Source organism: Hyaena hyaena, unplaced genomic scaffold (assembly GCF_003009895.1).
Source record: "Hyaena hyaena isolate Hyena2069 unplaced genomic scaffold, ASM300989v1 scaffold_8, whole genome shotgun sequence".
Taxonomy (NCBI): domain Eukaryota; kingdom Metazoa; phylum Chordata; class Mammalia; order Carnivora; family Hyaenidae; genus Hyaena; species Hyaena hyaena.
In genome coordinates this window covers 6,066,000-6,084,776 of record NW_024080640.1, presented here as the reverse complement: position 1 = coordinate 6,084,776, position 18,777 = coordinate 6,066,000, and the positions used below count along the sequence as shown (strand labels likewise).

The following is an 18,777-nucleotide window of genomic DNA, read 5'->3' as shown; positions in this document are numbered from 1 at the left end:
AAATCTGTATGAACTAATATGGAGTGATTTCCAGGACATATTATAAAGTGAAAACAGCCAAGTATAAGAGTATCCAAGGTAAAATTTCCCTTCCTAGAAGAGAAGTATAAGAAACACAGGAAGGATAAACCAGAAACTAATGAAATCAGTTAACTAACTATATGGGATGGGTAGAAAAACAGAAAAATGAGTAGCATCCATTTAACTCTCCTACATAGTAATAAGGAAGAGAAATGGCCTAATAAAAACCGGGGAAACATTAGACAATTTACAAGAGACCCAAATGGTTCATATACATGGGAAGATTCTCAACACTAGAAACCTCAGAATGCAAACTAAAATAACAAACTAGAAAAAATAAAAACACAGAGCCTGTCAGGTTTGTAAAAATCCACTTGCAAAAATTAAAAGTCTAACAAAGTCAATTTTAAGGGCAAGAAAGAGAGAAACAAAGCTCATGCACAGGTCAGAGAAACCTGCACTGGCACAATCACTTTAAAAAGCTATTTGGTGGGGGGGTGCCTGAGTGGCTTAGTTGGTTGGGCGTCCAACTTGGGCTCAGGTCATGATCTCATAGTTCATGAGTTCGAGCCCTGTGTTGAGCTCTGTGCTGACAGCTCAGAGCCTGGAGCCTGCTTCGCATTCTGTGTCTCCCTTTCTCTCTCCCCCTTCCGTGCTTGCTCGGACGCTCTCTCTCTCTCAAAAATAAACATTAAATGAAATTAAAATAAAATAAATAAAAGCTATTAGGTGAATGAAATTTAAAATGCACAACATTCCTATACGTATACAACACACATGGCACCCTAGGACTAGGGCTTCCGCACTTTTTAGGCATTATGGCATATATGGAAAATAGCTTCTACAGCACAATGACTTATAGCACAACTAGGGTAAATGGCGGTGGCTGCACATAACTAAAGAGAACTTGTCTAGAGATTCCAACTGGTCCACGACCCACCTAGTTACCACCCAAAGGCTGAAGGGTCCAGTATCTCAGATATATCTACAACCCAAGAGATCCCAAGAGATGAATGGCTGGGTACATTCTGTCCTACAGAAATATGTACAAACATACTCATTCCTATAAAGTTCCTACTAATGAAAAACTGCAAACTTACAACTTGCCTATCTATAGAAGAATGGATAAATTGTAATTATATAATAAAATATATACACTAGTTAAAACTAATAAACTAGAGTTATATTGTAACATAAGAAAACACAAAAGATACAATCTTGAATTTAAAACCCAAGCAGTGGGGCGCCTGGGTGGCTTAGTCGGTTAAGCGTCCGACTTTCGCTTGGGTCATGATCTCGCGGTTCGTGGGTTCGAGCCCCGCATCACGCTCTGTGCTGACTGCCAGCTCGGAGCCTGGAGCCAATTTCAGAGTCTGTATCTCCCTCTCTCTCTGACCCTCCCCTGCTCACGCTGTCTCTCTCTCTCTCCTAGAAATAAATAAAAAAATATTAAAAAAAATAAAAAAATAATAAAAAAAAATAAAACCCAAGCAGTAAAATGATACATATCATAGTATACAATTATAAGCAAATTTAACTTATATAAATTGGAATCAAGCAAACATGTAAATTAAGTTTTACAATTTATTTAAGCCCTAAAATACTCAAAATAATATACTTTGTATATATATGCATACACAGTATATAACATTTACATACAAATATACACATATATAAATATATGTTACATACATTGCTCCTATAATTACAAATATACAACATATACATTTACATACACACAGTAAAAGTATGCAAACATACAGGAAAAAGATACAGAATAGTTTCAAAACAGTGGTTACCTCTAGGGTAGAAGAGGGAGGAAAGTAATTGAGGAAGAATTCATGCATTCACAGGGGGCTTCAAATGTACCTGTAATTTTTCTTTAAAGAATATCAATCAAATATGGAAAAATATTAAGATTTATTAATCTAGTGGGAAATACATGATGATGGTGATATTCATCTCCAATACATGAATAACATAATATTTATATTTAATAAGTGCATTTTAATTAACAAACCCTGGCCTTGCTTTCTTTTTACATTTATAAATATCTCAACTATTAATTCTATTCTGCCCCCATTGTATATAGGTCTCAGCTCTAGGGGCACCTGGGGGGCTCAGTCAGTTGACAATCCAACTCTGGATTTCAGTGCAGGTCATGATCCCAGAGCCACTGGATCAAGCCGTGAATCAGGTTCCATGCTGAGCGTGGAGCCCACGTAAGATTCTCTCTCTCACTGTTCCTCTCCCCCCACCCCACTCACTCTCTCTCTTTCCCTAAAGTCAAGTCAAATCAAATCAAATTATAGTCCTCAGTTCTATTTACAAATAATCATAGATATCAACCAAGATATTTAATAGCAAATTAAGGATTCTTTAGGAACAACTGATTTAAAATGCAAAGGGAGGCCCCAACCTCAGGACACAAGTAACTCAAAAAGTGCCCCATTGTTTCGGAGAACCTTCATTATTCTAGACATGTGAGTTGCGGGAAGAAAAATTTCATCTCCTTTTATGTTAGGATTCATAGCTCCCAGGCCAAGTAGAGAGAATTTAAATATCAAATCCTAAAATTTTAAGAAAAATGTCAAGTCCCAGACCAAGACTTTATGGACTGAAATGCACGTAAGAAAACAGCAGCGTAAGAAAAATATCATTTAATTTGTGCTCTCTTTAGGTTTTACTGCTTAACCTATGCTGGTACCAAAAAGAAAGGAAGTAAGAAGTCCAGTTTCATTATAGTTATATTCACAGCAATCCCAGCAGGATCATGCATAAAATGAATAAAGAAGCTACAAATGAAATGCCTGTGTACCCCGGGAGTAATTGCTCAGTCAAAACGTTCCAAAGGCAGCTTGCCAAATGAAAGGACATACTGAGAATCCAAAAGCTTAAACCAACATTTTACTACAATTATTGGCTTTTTGCCACACTTCTCTCATCCTTTTACCTAAGTTATAGTTGAATTACTACATCTAAATTAGACATTAGTTTCCTGTACGTTACAAAATACTGTGACTGATGAGAAATAGGAGAAAGGCTTGCAAAATACATCTCTTACTTCTTTAGAGTAGGAACACCATGAGGCTACCTTCCAACAACTACCATCTGGTGAACCTGGACCAATCACTCAACCTCTGTGGATGGAATAGGCTTATAAAATGAGTTTTGAAAAATAATACCTGATGGGGCCACCTGAATGGCTCAGTCAGCTTGGTGCCTGACTTCAGCTCAAGTCATAATCTCACGGCTCGTGGGTTCGAGCTCAACTTCGGGCTCTGTGCAGATGGCCAAATTCCAAGTCTCCCTCTCTCTCTGCTCCTCCCCTCCCCCCCAGACGCTGTCTCTCTCAAAAATGAATAAACATTTAAAAATAAAATAAGAATACCTCATCAACTAGAATGTATAAGCAACTTTCCATATATTTACTACAAAATGCCTGTTCACACGTTTGCCTATATGTTTCATAATTTTACATTTGCATACTTTTGATTAGCTTTTTTTACTGATTTATAGGGGTTCTTTATATACTCTGGATACTTAACCTCTGTTGGACAAATGCCAATCTCTCCATCTATAAGGGCTCTTCTGTAAAATGCCCATCATGTGTACAGTTCTTGAAGATGCCATTTCCTTTCTTCACTAACATGCAGGAAAGCTAAATGGATGCTACTCATTCTTCTCTCTGTGGGTTTCTTGCGTCTGCCAATCTGTGCCTTGATTCTATGTTTTGTAACTAACATTTTTTAATTAATGATGTATACACATATACAGTTCTATACTCTTATAACTTAATTATATAATAGACTGAGATATGATAGATACAAAAATAATCATTGTATCAACAACAGTAGCTGCCCTGACTACCTCATAGGACTGCTGTATCAATTGCCTGATGCAACAAGTTTTGCGAACCATAACATGTAAACTATTAGAAAATCTCACAGAAGCTACTCGCAACTCTACCCTAAAGACACTTGAAAAATGACTCGTTTGCAAACAATCAAAATTCTTGTTTAATTAACAATAATCTGAAAATCCTTAGGAATCACCTCCAACCCTAATTTATAGCACCCCAATGAGAGATCTGTTCTATCCAGGGATTCCCTACTGGAGCTTCCTCTATAAAGATGTCAGTTCTAATGGATTATACCCTCAATCCCACTATTTCACAAGATGAGAAGGGAGTTTTAAAAGCCTACATTAAATTCCCTGCTGAAAATGACCATTACTTTCAAGGCTGACTTGCAGGGCACTTCACAAGTCCCACTTCGCAGGACTTACTGTTCATTAAGAATAAGAAAAAACTGCCCTTTATTTATAGTGTATTTCATCAGCCTCCCATTTTATACGTACTTAGTAACATTTTATGTGGTTCTCTACATAATTTACATCTTCTTCATTTTCATACAACCCCCTTTAATAATGTGATCCAGATTAATATAGTCCTAAAGATTAGGACTGCAGTGACTTAAAAAAAAAAAAGACTTCACACATAATTTCAAGAAAGTCAAAATTTTACATATTGGCTCCTCAGGACAACTCAAGGCAAAGGAAGCAGTGCAGAGTAAGCAGAGTAGTTGTCCCCAAAGGCTAACTGGGTCCTAATCCCCAGAATCTGCGAATATATTAAATGGCAAAGGTGACTTCATAGATGTGACTAAGGCTAAGGACCTTGAGCTGGGGAGGGTAGCCAGAATTATCCAGGTGGAATCAATCTATCACACAAGTCCTTAAAAGGGAGGGAGAGGTAGAAGGGTGGGGCAGAAAGATGTGACCCAAGAAAGAGGTGACACCCTGTCGCTGGTCTGGAAGAGAGAGGAAGAGGTCGACAAGTCTGGGAAAGCGGCAGCCTCTAGGAGCTGGGAAAGGCAAGGAAACGGGCCTCCGGGAGGGGCCTCCAGAAGGAACACAGTCCAGGGAGACCCATAGTGGACTTCTAACCTACAAAACCGTAAGATGGTAAATTTATGTTGTGGTAATTTGTTGGGGGTAACAAGGGAAAACTAATACCCAGGGCATACCTAGCTTTCTGGCAGGAAAACAGACTGGTTAGAAGAGCGTATTCCGAAATCCAGCTCCTCACTTGAAATCACAGCTCTACTGCTTGTCAACTATGTCAAATTAAGCCAATTATTGACCTCCCAATGCCTCAGATTTTCTCAGCTGTAAAATGGAGCCATTGTAACAGTACCTACCTACAAAGACTGTTACAGGACTAACTAAGCTAATTCACGTGAAGTACTTAACATATTATTTTACATACAGTACGCACTAAACACATCTTAGCTACTACTAGTATGCATCCTCATTAGTAATATTTCAACCACTTTGTCTTTCAGTCACCCACAGAAAAATCATGAGATCAGAAGTTTCAAACAGACAAAGGAACGAGCACTTCTAAAAAGAAAGGTTTGTAGTTTATGTATAAGCAGTCTCCATGATGGACCCAGCTCCACTCAATCAACATCCGCACTTTAGGAGTTGTCCCCAATAATGACGCCGAAGTCAACGTGTCACCATGAACTCCACTAAGTGAGAAACGCTAACTACAGGGCCTGACAGAAAAAGTGCCCATCAAAGAGTAAGCTGTCTTGTTAAAAATAATAGATGGAGCAAAATTGAGTTTCTACTTAAATTTGCCGTAATTGGCATGTTTTCAACTTACTTGATATTTACACAGTGCTTTTCATTTGCAAAATGCCTGCCCTATCATTTCTTCCTAAACAATTAAAATTTTTATTTTACATGGCCATTGACTCGGCAACATTTACTTAAATTGATATAACCAGGCTAAGCAATGACGATCACCTTATAAACACATGAAAATATAACAACTGATAATTTTTCCTCAAGGTAGAGGGAAAAATACAAGTCAAAAGTATAAATATATATTGTGTCTCATAATTCCACACGCTACAACAGCTCAAGGCAGTGTCAAAACTCAAAGAACAGCAATACTACGACAGACAGAAGAAGAAGAAAAAATTTCTTAGCTCCAGGAAGAGGCTTGAGCACAAACCTTGTAAAGTGTCATAATAAAAATAAGTGTTGGGGTTTAAAAAAAAAATCATTAAGTAGACTAACAGTAAAATCTATTATAAAATAATTTCTACACTTTTCCTACAGTGAAAGCAATAAACCTCAAGATTCCAAGCCTAAATAACCCTAAAGCTTAATTAAATGATATTTTAAAAGATAATTAAATATACACCAGCAACAACAATATACAGTCAGGCTCTCAAAAGAAACACTTTCAATTAGTTACATAAAATGTACTGATTGAATCCAAATTATTTTTCTACCTTTCTATCTTTTCATTATTTCAAGCTCTACACAACTATAGAAATAGTAAGAACTCTAAAAACTGATTTATACATGCAAAGCCAATGGTAACTGACATTACCCATTCCTTAAAAGGTATTGAGGACTTCAGCTGTAACAAGAAGGCACCTGTGGGACATCTCATCAAAACATCCCATATCCTTCTCCTCAATCCAGAACTGCAACAGTTGAGCAGCTCTTTGCAGAGACCCAGAGACCATCTGAGCCACGCTAAGCTGAACCCTCCAACAGAGCAGGTCTGAGCCATTCCGGAAGAATTCCCCTAAATCTGCATTAAATTCAAAGCAGAATCTTTGTCTGCCTTGACAATTCCCTCTCCAACTTTAAAGGCTAAAATGGCCCTCCGTTGTCTTCTTCAACAGAATAGTAGGGAACCCAAGAAGAAACATGGTTGGCTCGTGGATAGGACCTCAAAGTGCATTACGTGTACGAGTGTGTGTGCACATCCACATGCAAGCATGTACAGAAGTGGAGAAGCCATGGAAGATACAAGGAATTAGTATAGAGGACACAGGATATAGATCACACTCTCAGAAGCTCTCAAGAACCAGACAGGGAATGTAACAGGTGCAGCAGCTGGGTAAAAGCTAACAGAAACAATAGAGGGGAAAAAAAAAGACAATGCATCAAAAAGCATTCAGATTCAACTTCAGAAAAATAAACAGTGCCAGTCAAATAAAGCGTAACTACAACTGGATTCAGGAGACAGGCCAGATTTAGCTGCCAGTTTTCAACGCTGATAACACAACAGGACCAGCCAATCATCATCTTACTCCCTCTGAGGCTGGCAAAGAGCTCATAGGAGGCTCCAAGGCACTAACCCCAGGACCACGCACTCCAGACTCCCTAGACTTCCCCAGGTTTCTGCCTTACTGTAGGATTACGAAAAGAAGCTGAGTGGCTCAAGAAATAAAAACTTACCACTTGAGCTTCCAGGAGTGGAATACTGAGAGGTATCGAGGAATTTTCGAGGAGTAGGAAGATTGGTAACATCAATCAGAGGGATGGGAGAAGCATCTTTTATAAGGGAGCTAAAAGGGAAAGGAAGAGTAGTTAGTTACCACTTTCTCCAAAACCAACCAAAGTCCCACTACATGCCCATCCCCTAAGACTTCTTTTTGTCATGAGCCCCCTACACTGTGACTTTGAGGGTCTCTCAAGAATATTTCCAGTGGTGATTAGTACAGGGAGGGGGTTAAAGATGTATTCTAAGGGTTCCAACTATTCAAATTTTTATTTTGTCTTATTTCAGTGCTAGATTTAAAAACATTAATGTAAATATATTCTGGATCATCTGGATGATTACCTTCCAACCAAAATATGCCATGCAATTTCAGTACCCTTTGTCGTTTCTGTATTAAAGTTAATTTATCAGCAAAGGAAGATCAAATGTCACCATATCATGATAACTGAATGAAGGCTTAAGTAGTTGGGCTTTGCTTAACTTGAATTTTCAAGCTGGAGTTTTTGATATATTATGGGAGTTCACTACATTCAGCTTTCTTTCAAAGAGGTTATAAATTTCATCAAATTGAGAATCACAACAATAAAAGATGATTTAAGGAACTCAAAACAGCTTAATTCAGTACTTGATTACCTATTTCACCTTTTCCAAAAAGGCCTCACACCTCATCCTAATGATTAACTTTATCATCTCCAAAATAAACACATTAATTTTAAATGACACAATGACTATAAAAAAACAATTACATTTTCAAGTTAATTCCCACTTCTAGCCATCTGTTAGACGAAGGAAGTAGGCAATTTCAAGGCAAATGACATCTGTGTTCCACTCTCAAGAAACTGAACCATCTATGGGGCACCTGGTTGGGTCAGTCAGAAAAGCACGCCACTCTCGATCGCAGGACCGTAAGTTCAAGCCCCACACTGGGTGTGGAGAGTATTACAAAATAATAATAATAAACTTAAAACAGGAAAGGAGGAAGGGAAGGAGGAAAGAGGGAAGAAAGAAAAGAAAGAAAGGGAAGAATTATCTAGCATTCTGCATCTACAACAGAAAAGCTTCTCTAAGTTCCAAGGGTAGACAGGGCCAAGGCCACAATTCTCACCTCCTTCCAGTCCCACAAACAACATCAGTAGTAGCACTGGCTACCTGGCTAACCACAGAAGTGACTCTCATGATGGTGGTAAACAGAAGGCAGGCAGAGCGGGGGAGTGGGGACAAGACCACACCTTAAGGAAAGCTCTCTCCAAATGGGAAAGTCACGTTCATTTTTAACATCGCCACCCCCACCCACCCACAGTGACATATCCCCAGCTCCCTCCTACCACTCCTTTTGGGTCCAAAGTGCTACGTATGTGTGTAGTTTTAACCTAATAAATGTATGCATGTTCTTTCAGAACTCTGAAAAACAAACTTTATGTTAAAGGGCAAAATCATCACTTTAGGTATTATTTTTATCAAGTGCTAATGACACGTGAGCTGTTGTCCCAGGCCTTGAGGATAAGTGACAGTTACTAAGTTCTCCCTTCTCACTGACTGCAGGGGAAAGAAGGAACCAACAACTCAAACAAGTCTCCTGCATCTAAGTGTTGGGCACGGCGTTCGGTGCCAAGGATGCAAGCACGAACACCGTACGAGCGAAACCAAACTTAGCCCATTTCCAGCTGTTGGAACCACTCACAGACTAACCTCAAACCTCAGATTGAAGATTTAGAAGTAACAAAGATAAGATTTACCTGGCATTAAATGGACATAGTTCCCATAAATCTTGTCGTCCAACATAAAGCTATTAACTTCCTATTTGCCTAAACTATCCTAAGAAAAAGAGAGGGATTGGTCACAATAGTTTATAAAATCTGTTTATAAAATCAATTAGAGGAGAGATTGATCCAGTCACCTTTAACATACTGACTACTGCTCCCGTCTCAGTTTCTCCCTCAACTACCTCACCTCACCTCTTACCTGCATTTACTCACAACTGCAAAACTAGCTCCATGAGCCTCCCTCCCCTGGATAATCACTGATGTTTATAATGCTGCTACTCGGTATTAAGAAAAAATTCAGTCCAATTCTAAATGATAGGAAAAATATATAATACATTTCATAAATATTTCCATAACAAAAACAGACAGGTTATTTTTAGAGCACTGATAAATGAAGGTTATCAATTAACAGGAAAGTTCAGGTGTAGAGCTGGAATACATAAGCAGTACAGTTAGTACCTACTTGTATACGGTGAGATGTGTATACATGTGAGTATAATACACACTTGTATAAACACAGATAGGTACAAGCTTCACTCCTAGATTAAAACCTACAATTATTTTCTCAATTTTAACCTAAAAATGTTTTCAGTTAAAAACAGGGTACTAAATGGCTTGCCATTTTCACTTTGAAAAACATAACCTACTGACTTCATTTACGAGAGCCAAAAGGGCTCTCAAACTCCATCAATAAATTTTTAGAAAGTCAATGTACTGCAAAACTATTTTCATAGACTCATCTCTCTAAAATTTTCCCCCGGGCTTCAATTTTCTCCTTTGTGAACACTAACCCAAAGGCAAGTAACTCTGGAAATGACTTTTGGTTTTTCTCTTGTTCGTTTATGAAAGGACTTAGTCTCAAGAGTTCAAGAGCAAGCGGGCACACCCACTCGTTCAGCTACTAGAGACATGAAGCTCCACAGAAAGGGGGCACTATCATAGAATACTGCCTTTAAATAGTAGGTGCCTCCGCCTCCATTTCAGACATGAAATTTAAATAGTAGGTACCTCCGTTTCCATTTCAGAAGAAATTAAGTTGAGCAAGTATGAGTACCTCCAAAGGGTTCTGACTATCTCTGAGGAAGTATTTTTGAAAACAGAAAATAAAACCAAAATTAGATTGTTCTTATCAAGTTTGTAATTAATATGAATGCTCTGAACTGCCTTATTTTGAAAGAAATATCGGTAGAAATTAGTTTTCTTTTTAAATACATATGATTACAAGTTTTTTAATGTTTACTTCTCAGAGAGAGAGAGAGAAAGAGAGAAAGAGAGAGAAAGAGAGAGAAAGAGAGAGAGAGAGAGAGAGAGAGAGAGAGAGAAAGCCGGTGTGGGGCACTGAGAGGGAGACACAGAATCCAAAGCGGGCTCTGTCAGCCCAGAGCCGGACGCGGAGCGGGAACTCACCAACTACGAGATCATGACCTGAGCTGAGGTCAAACGCCCAACCAACTGAGCCACCCAGATGCCCCATACAAATTTTAAATTCATTTAGAATCACTCATAGCTGAGTTGTAAAAGACACTTGACATACATAAAATCCTACAGTCCCCCTACAATTACTAACTACATGTTGTAATTGAATGGGGTTTGCTATTGACTAACCACCTGGTGGCAAACAGGAAAATTATAAAACAAACTATACCAAAACCATTCCCTACTACCATAACCCTAAACACTTTCTGGCCGTTAACCATCCATCCATCTAGTAGGGATCTACTTACACATGCATACGCAGTAAAAGGTTTGGGTTTTCTGGGGTTTTTTTTAAAGAAGCGTTAGAAGTCCCAAAAACGTATTAAACATTTGCTTTTTAATTAGAACTTCTTTCTAATTCCTTCACTTCACTTTCATTCCTTCACTTAACAATATGTCCAACTATGTCCAAAATTCACAGGGGCAGCTCTCTTGGCTGATTTTAAGGTCAAACTAGAACTTGACAGAGGTGAGCTGAACTGTAAGTTGTAAATCTAGTAACGACTTGGTTCACCTCTATCACCCCAACACCTGGCACGGTACCCACAGAGAGCAAGGGTTCATAAAAGTTTGTGAAGTCAAACTGAGCTGAGAAATGGCTGTCAAAGATAATATGCCCTTAGTCAGAAAATGTAACTGAATAATGAAACAGGGGAATGGCAGGCAAAGTAATTCTCTATCATTCTAAGATTGGCCTGAACATAGAGAAAGAATGATGAATGATTCAGACGGTATAAAAGTCAAAAACAGTCATGGTCTCAAATGATAGATTAAGAGTGAAGACATGTGGTACAACAAAAAGTGAAACTAGGCAAAGGGGAAAAAAGAACTGAAAGATACAGAAAGAAAACAAACAAAAACAATAGAAGACAAAATGGGAAATAAGTAACACAACAGGGTCCAGCACTCTCCTAACTCCCCCATAGACAAATATAGACACCAAAATCCATGGGGCTGAAATCTTCTCCTCTATGAGCCAGAGCTCCCCCAAGGAAACAAGGTTAAATCAAGTATTAATCCAGGATGCAGAAAGTAAATGGATTAACTTTAAAAAAACTTTTTATTGATTTTATCAGTTTATGAAGGTATTATAGGATTTTGAAAAATATATTATTAAAAAATAAAAAAAAACTACTAATATAATTATACTGTAGCGCTTTCCAGAACATGTAGCAGAAGAGTCTTTTCTATCCATCCATCCCTGCCTCTCTAAATAGACACGTGCTCATACAGAGAAAAACATACACATGCTCTTTTTCAACATGATTTGGATCATCCTATATAGAATTTTAAATCCTATATAGTTTTTCATTTCAGCAGTAAACATTTTGCTATTCCATTAAAAGTAATCTTCAAAAGCATCAATAATTATATTACTTTGAAATAATAATACATGCTTATGATGAACACATTCACAGTCGTGAGGGTATGAACTAAGTCCTTATTTCCTATTTCCTATCCACCATTTCCATTTCTCATAGGTAATTCCTTTCATCAGTGTCAATATTATCCTTCCGGGAATTTTCTCTTTAGAAATATACAAACATTTATGCCTACATATAAAGGATACATGTTTAAATATATATTCTCTCAATTCTTACACAAATAGGCTCATCCTGTACATACTGCTTTTCAATTGGCTCTTTTTAGACCTAAGAATATATTGTAGAACTCTTTCCCTATCACCACAAAGAGATCTTTCTCATTTATTTAAAAGTTACATAGCATGGATCTGGAGACTCAAGGATCTCTTTGCCAGAGCACTTTCCCCTATGCTGCCAGTCGAGGGGGCATAAGCGTCCCCTTACCTCCACCCCAAACACACGTGAAATCTTCACCGAGGTGGAAACCTACAGTAGAAGGGGAATGGTCATAGAACCGACTTCCGAGGGTGTGTGAGAATTCAGTGACATAAAGCATTCAAAGCGGCACGTCCAGTACTTGTTTGCCTGTTTACTGGTTTTGTCTGTGTGTTTGTGTACCTTTGTTCCCTGTGTGGTTGTCTGTTTTCTTTTTCCAGGGCTACCTCAAGAAATAAGCCAAAGTACACATGGTGGAGACAAAATCAAGATCAAGTGGGATTCATTCCTAGGTTAGAGGGCTGGTTCAATATTTGCAAATCAATCAATGTGATACATCACATCAACAAAAGAAAAGATAAAAACCATTATGATCCTGTCGATAAATGCAGAAAAAGCAGTTGACAAAATACAGCATCCCTTCTTAATAAAGACCCTCAAGAAAGTTGGGATAAAAGGAACTAACTTAAACATCATAAAGGCCATCTATGAGAAGTCCTCAGCTAACATCATCCTCAATGGGGAAAAACTGAGAGCTTTCCCTCTGAGATCAGGAACACAACAAATATGTCCACTCTCACCACTTTTGTTTAACATAGTACTGGAAGGCCTAGCATCAACAATCAGACAACAAAAGGAAATAAAAGGCATCAGAACTGGCAAAGAAGTCAAACTTTCACTTTTTGCAGACAACATGATACTCTACATAGAAAACCCGACAGACTCCACCAGAAGCCTACTAAAACTGATCTATGAATTCAGCAAAGTTGCAGGATACAAAATCAACATACAGAAATCGGTTGCATTTTTATACACCTACAAGAAAGCAACAGAAAGAGAAATCAAGAAACTGATCCCATTCACAACTGCACAAAAAAACATAAAATACCTAGGAATAAACCTAACCAAAGATATAAAAGATCTGCATGATGAAAACTATAGAAAACTTATGAAGGAAATTGAATAAGACACAAAGAAATGGAAAAACATTCCATGCCCATGGATTGGAAGAATATAGTTAAAATGTCATTACTACCCAAAGCAATCTACACATTCGATGCAATCTCAATCAAAATTGCAGTAGCATTCTTCTCAAAACTAGAACAGGCCATCCTAAAATTTGTATGGAACCACAAAAGACCCCGAATAGCCAAAGTAATATTGAAGAAGAAAACCAAAACGAGAGGCATCACCATCCCAGATTTAGCCTCTACTACAAAGCTATCACCATCAAGACAGTATGATATTGACACAAAAACAGACACATAGACCAATGGAATAGAATAGAGCACTCCAAATTGGACCTAAAAATGTACAGCCAACTAATCTTTGACAAAGCAGGAAAGAGTATCCAATAGGGAGGAAAAAAAAAAAGCCTCTTTAACAGATGGTGCTGGGAGAACTGGACAGCAACATGCAGAAGAATGAAACTAGATCATTTTCTCACACCGTACACAAAAATAAACTCAAAATGGATAATGGACCTGAATGTGAGACAGGAAACCATCAAAACCCTAGAGAAGAAAGGAAGAAACAACCTCCCTGACCTCAAATGCAGCAATTTCTTGACACATCCCCAAAGGCAAGGGAATCAAGAGCAAAAATGAACTACTGGGACCACATCAAGATAAAAAGCTTCTGCCCGGCAAAGGAAACAATCCGTGAAACTAATAGGCAACTGATGGAATGGGAAAAGATAGTTGCAAATGACATATCAGATAAAGGGCTAGTATCCAAAATCTATAAGGAATTCACCAAACTCCACCCCCAAAAAACAAACAATTCAGTGAAGAAATGGGCAGAAGATATGAACAGACACTTCTCCAAAGAGGACATCCAGATGGCCAACAGACACATGAAACGATGCTCAGCATCCCTCCTCATTAGGGAAATACAAATCAAAACCACACTGAGATACCACCTCACACCGGTCAGAGTGGCTAAAATGAGCAAATCAGGAAACTACAGATGCTGGCTAGGATGTGGAGAAACGGGCTCCCTCCTACACTGTTGGTGGGAATGTAAACTGGTGCAGCCCCTCTGGAAAACAGTGTGGAGATTCCTCAGAAAATTAACAACAGAACTCCCCTATGACCCAACAATAGCACTGCTACAAAATAACCTAATGGATACAGAAGTGCTGATGCACAGGGGCGCATGTACCCCAATGTTCATAGCAGCACTCTCAACAATAGCTGAAACATGGAAAGAGCCTAAGTGTCCATCAATGGACGAATGGATCAAGAAGATGTGGTTTATCTATACCATGGAATACTACATGGCAATGAGAAAGAATGAAATCTGGCCATGTGTAGCAACATGGGTGGAACTCGAGGGTGTTATGCTGAGCGAAAAAAGTCAGGCTGAGAAGGACAGATACCATATGTTTGCATGTATTGGAGGATTAGGAGGAACTAAACAGAGGACCGTGGGGGAGAAGAAGGGGAAAAATAGTGGGGGAGAGGGAGGGAGGCAAACCATGAGAGACTCTTGAATGCTGAGAACAAACTGAGGGCTGTTGGGGGTGGGGGAGAGGGGTAAGGGTGTGATGGACATGGGGGAGGGCACTTGTGGGGACAAGCACTGGGTGTTATATGGAAAGCAACTTGACAATAAACTATTTGTAAAAATAAATAAATAAAATAAATAAATAAAAAGACCTTAATAAATCTAAAAATAAATAAATAAATTTGAAAAAAGATACTATACTCCCCTAGAAAAATACCAAGAATCATGTATGTATATGTGTATGTGTGTTTGTATATGTGTACAGACATCTTTAATGTTTTAGTAACTAAATTTCTGTGACTATTAAAAAATAAACAAACAAGATTCGGTAAAAAAATAAATAAATAATAAAAATAAACAAAAAAAATTTTTAAAGGTTACATGGCATGGATATGCCATAATTCACCTCACTATACACCTCTTGATGAACATCTAAATTGTGTATTTTCTGTTGTTCTTACCAATAATATTCCAGTGACTATCTTGTTACATATATTTTTATGATATGGTCCTATTTTTGTAGGATATGGGCCAAAAGAGCCTCCTCCACACACATTCTCTGAATTTTATCTAATGCTAGTAAAGTTTTATCTTGTGATTTTTAAAGTGAGTTAGAATTTTTTGTATATAATAAAAATTAGGCATCTAAATTTATTTTTCTTTAGCCAAGTATCTCAACACTAATTTCTAAGCAGCACTCATTCCCTTTACTTACTTGGATTATTGTTAAAAAATATTAAAGTCCCAAATACCCTGCCTCTGTTTCTAAATTCTTTTTTGCTATACCAACCTGATTTGTTTTAAACATTTATTCATTTTTGAGAGAGAGAAGAGTGGGTGAGCAAGGGGCAGAGAGAGAGGGAGACACAGAATCTGAAACAGGCTCCAGCACCAAGCTGTCAGCACAGAACCTGATGCAAGGCTTGAACCCACAGACCATGAGACCATGACCTGAGCTAAAATCGAACGCTAAACCGACAGAGCCACCCAGGCACCCCCAGCCCAGTCTGCTTTTGTATTTGCATACGTGCACTTTTTTAATTAGTTTTACCATACATTTAAATATTAGATAAGAAAAGCCTCCCTTATTACCTCCCTTCAATTTTTTAAAAATAGTTCTTATTTATTTATTCTTCCATGTGAATTACAGATCTGACAATTTCAAAAAACCCAACAGGGATTTAACTGGAACTGACATCTCTGAGTTAAGAACGTGGAGGTTCTCCTCATTTATTTAGGTCTTGTTTCATATCCACCAGATACCATTTTTATTATTTTTCCATGTAGCCATGAAACTTCCTTTTATTACACCTATTAACTGTCTATTTCTACTTCAAAAATACCTATCTGCCTTCATGTGATTTTGTTTTTGTTTTCTACAAAAGTAGAAATTTGTTACTGGATGTTCATGTGTTTGCTTTTGGATACCAACAGTTGGAACAATCTTTGTATTTAGAAAGGCCCTCAATTGTCTAGGTCAATGCAAAAAAGAAGGAGGGCCCAACTTTCTAGTGGAAAAGCTGAAGGAGGCCAGACATGTCTCAGGCTGAACAAATTGGACGCTGCTGCCTAGGACTTTGAATCCTGAGGAGATAAAGACAGATGCAGGGACGGGCACTTAGGGAACACTGGCACGGGAGGGCAAACTCCAGCAACAGCAGGCATGGTAACAGCAGAACAACCCAACCAGCCCCTCCCTGTGCTTGTCCACGGTGTGCGCTCAGCTGCTTCATCTCTCCTGGTCCCTCGGGGGTGTTAGAGCCTGATTACACAGCCTTCTTCCCTTCAGCTCTATGACCTACCTTACCACCTTCTGCTTCATTCCTTTCCTTCTCTGAGTTGTCCGGATTGATCTCTGCTACTTGTTATCTACAATACTGGCTAATAAAGCATCTTTTGTACAGAGACCATTTTATTTGCTTCTCCTCTAGTGATTTTCAAGAGAAATCTGTAGTGGCGCCTGGGTGTTTCAGTTGGTTGAACGTCTGACTCTTGATTTCAGCTCAGGTCATGATCTCATGGTTCATGGGATCGAGCCCTCTGTTGGACTCTGCACTGGCAGCACAGAGCCTGCTTGAGATTCTTTCTCTCCTCTCTCTCTCTCCCAAAATAAATACACATTAAAAAAAAAAAAAATCCTGGGGCACCTGGGTGGCTCAGTCAGTTAAGCATACAACTTCACCTCAGGTCATGATCTCACAGTTTGTGAGTTTGAGCTCCGCATCGGGCTCTGTGCTGACAGCTCAGAGCCTGGAGCCTGCTTGACATTCTGTGTCTCCCTCTCTCTCTCTGCTCTTCCCTTACTCACGTTGTCTCTCTCTTTCTCAAAAATAAACATTTAAAAATTTTTTTAAAAAAGAAATCTTTAGGGGCGCCTGGGTGGCTTAGTCGGTTAAGCGTCCGACTTTCGCTTGGGTCATGATCTCGCGGTTCGTGGGTTCGAGCCCCGCGTCGGGCTCTGTGCTGACTGCCAGCTCAGAGCCTGGAGCCTGTTTCAGTCTGTGACTCCCTCTCTCTCTGACCCTCCCCTGCTCACGCTCTCTCTCTCTCTCCTAGAAATAAATAAAATATTTAAAAAAAAAAAAAAAAAGAAATCTTTACATATACATACCTAGGTTGATAAACACAAAATTAAGCTAAACATTTTCTCCAATTACTCAAATGCAAAACAACTTCTGACTTACCTTGCACAAGAATTCACCATTCCTTTTTATCTCCTGCCTGTCCAAATTACCCAGACTCTAACATAATGTGGGGATATAATTCCTGTTTATTATGGAGTATTCTTTGACCACATAGACCTTTTTCAAAAATAGCTTCAGCTTATATTTTTGATCTTATAAAAATGTATTTGTCAGCTTTCTATATGCAAATTTTCATGTTTAATGGTATGTGGTCCTTACAGTAGTTTCAAACTACTACAACTTTATTGTTCTCAAGTTGCTGATTTTGGTTCGTACCTTAGAGTTCATCTTTGCATATTAGTTCTTTTTGTTGTTAATTTATATCTGAGAATGTCTCGCTGCTTCCCATGCTTAACAGTGTCTACTTGGCTGGGTATAGAAATCTTTGACCCAATTTGCCCCTATTCAACACTTTGTACACTCTGTTCTGCTCTCTTCAGGTATTTTGTGTTCAGCAAATCCTGGTGATCCTGATTTCTGCCACTCTTTACCAGGCCTACGGCTCACTGGGGTGCCTGGGTAGCTCAACTGGTTAAGCATCTGACTTCAGCTCAGGTCGTGATCTCACAGTTCATGGGTTTGAGCCCCAGGTCGGGCTCTGTGCTGACAGCTTGGAGCCTGGAACCTGCTTTGGATTCTGTGTTTCCCTCTCTCTCTGCCCCTCCCCCACTCACACTCTGTCACACTCTGAAAAATAAACAAACATTAAAAAAAAAAAACAAACCCTAAGACTCAAAATATCAGTGGCCTGAGTACAATAAAAATTTTCCTCCCTCTTATATAAAAGATGTAACTCATTCAGGGCTATAAAGGAGGATCCATGCTTTTAAAGAGTTTAGGATGTGCCTGCTATCCTCAAGGTCACATAGTATCCAAGACGGCTTGATGGCACCAATCCATGTCCTCAACAGGAAGTAAAGGAAGGCAAGTGAAGGGTAAAATAGTGAGAGTACCACTTTGGCTGGCATCTTTAAAGAATTTTCCTAGGAGCCCTGATTCAAAAGCTTGCAAGCAGAAGTCTCCCTAACGACCTTTAGCTATGTAGGAGGATGGGACATTCAGCCTGTTAGCTGCTAGGAACCAAATAAGGGTTGTCATTAAAAATGAAGAAGAGCCGGGGGCGCCTGGGTGGCTTAGTCGGTTAAGCGTCCGACTTTCGCTTAGGTCATGATCTCGCGGTTCGTGGGTTCGGGCCCCACGTCGGGCTCTGTGCT

At 38.8% G+C, this 18,777-nt stretch overlaps 1 protein-coding gene across 3 annotated transcripts in view; it reads right to left on the bottom strand.

Moving 5' to 3' along the window:
* Nucleotides 1-18,777, bottom strand: part of EXOC4 (exocyst complex component 4) — a 752,259-nt gene that overhangs the window by 678,704 nt on the left and 54,778 nt on the right. For all 3 annotated transcript variants that reach the window (XM_039243428.1, XM_039243437.1, XM_039243444.1), the window contains exon 5: nucleotides 7,291-7,400. In XM_039243428.1, coding sequence (XP_039099359.1) covers nucleotides 7,291-7,400 — 110 coding nt within the window. The remainder of the gene's footprint in view (nucleotides 1-7,290; nucleotides 7,401-18,777) is intronic.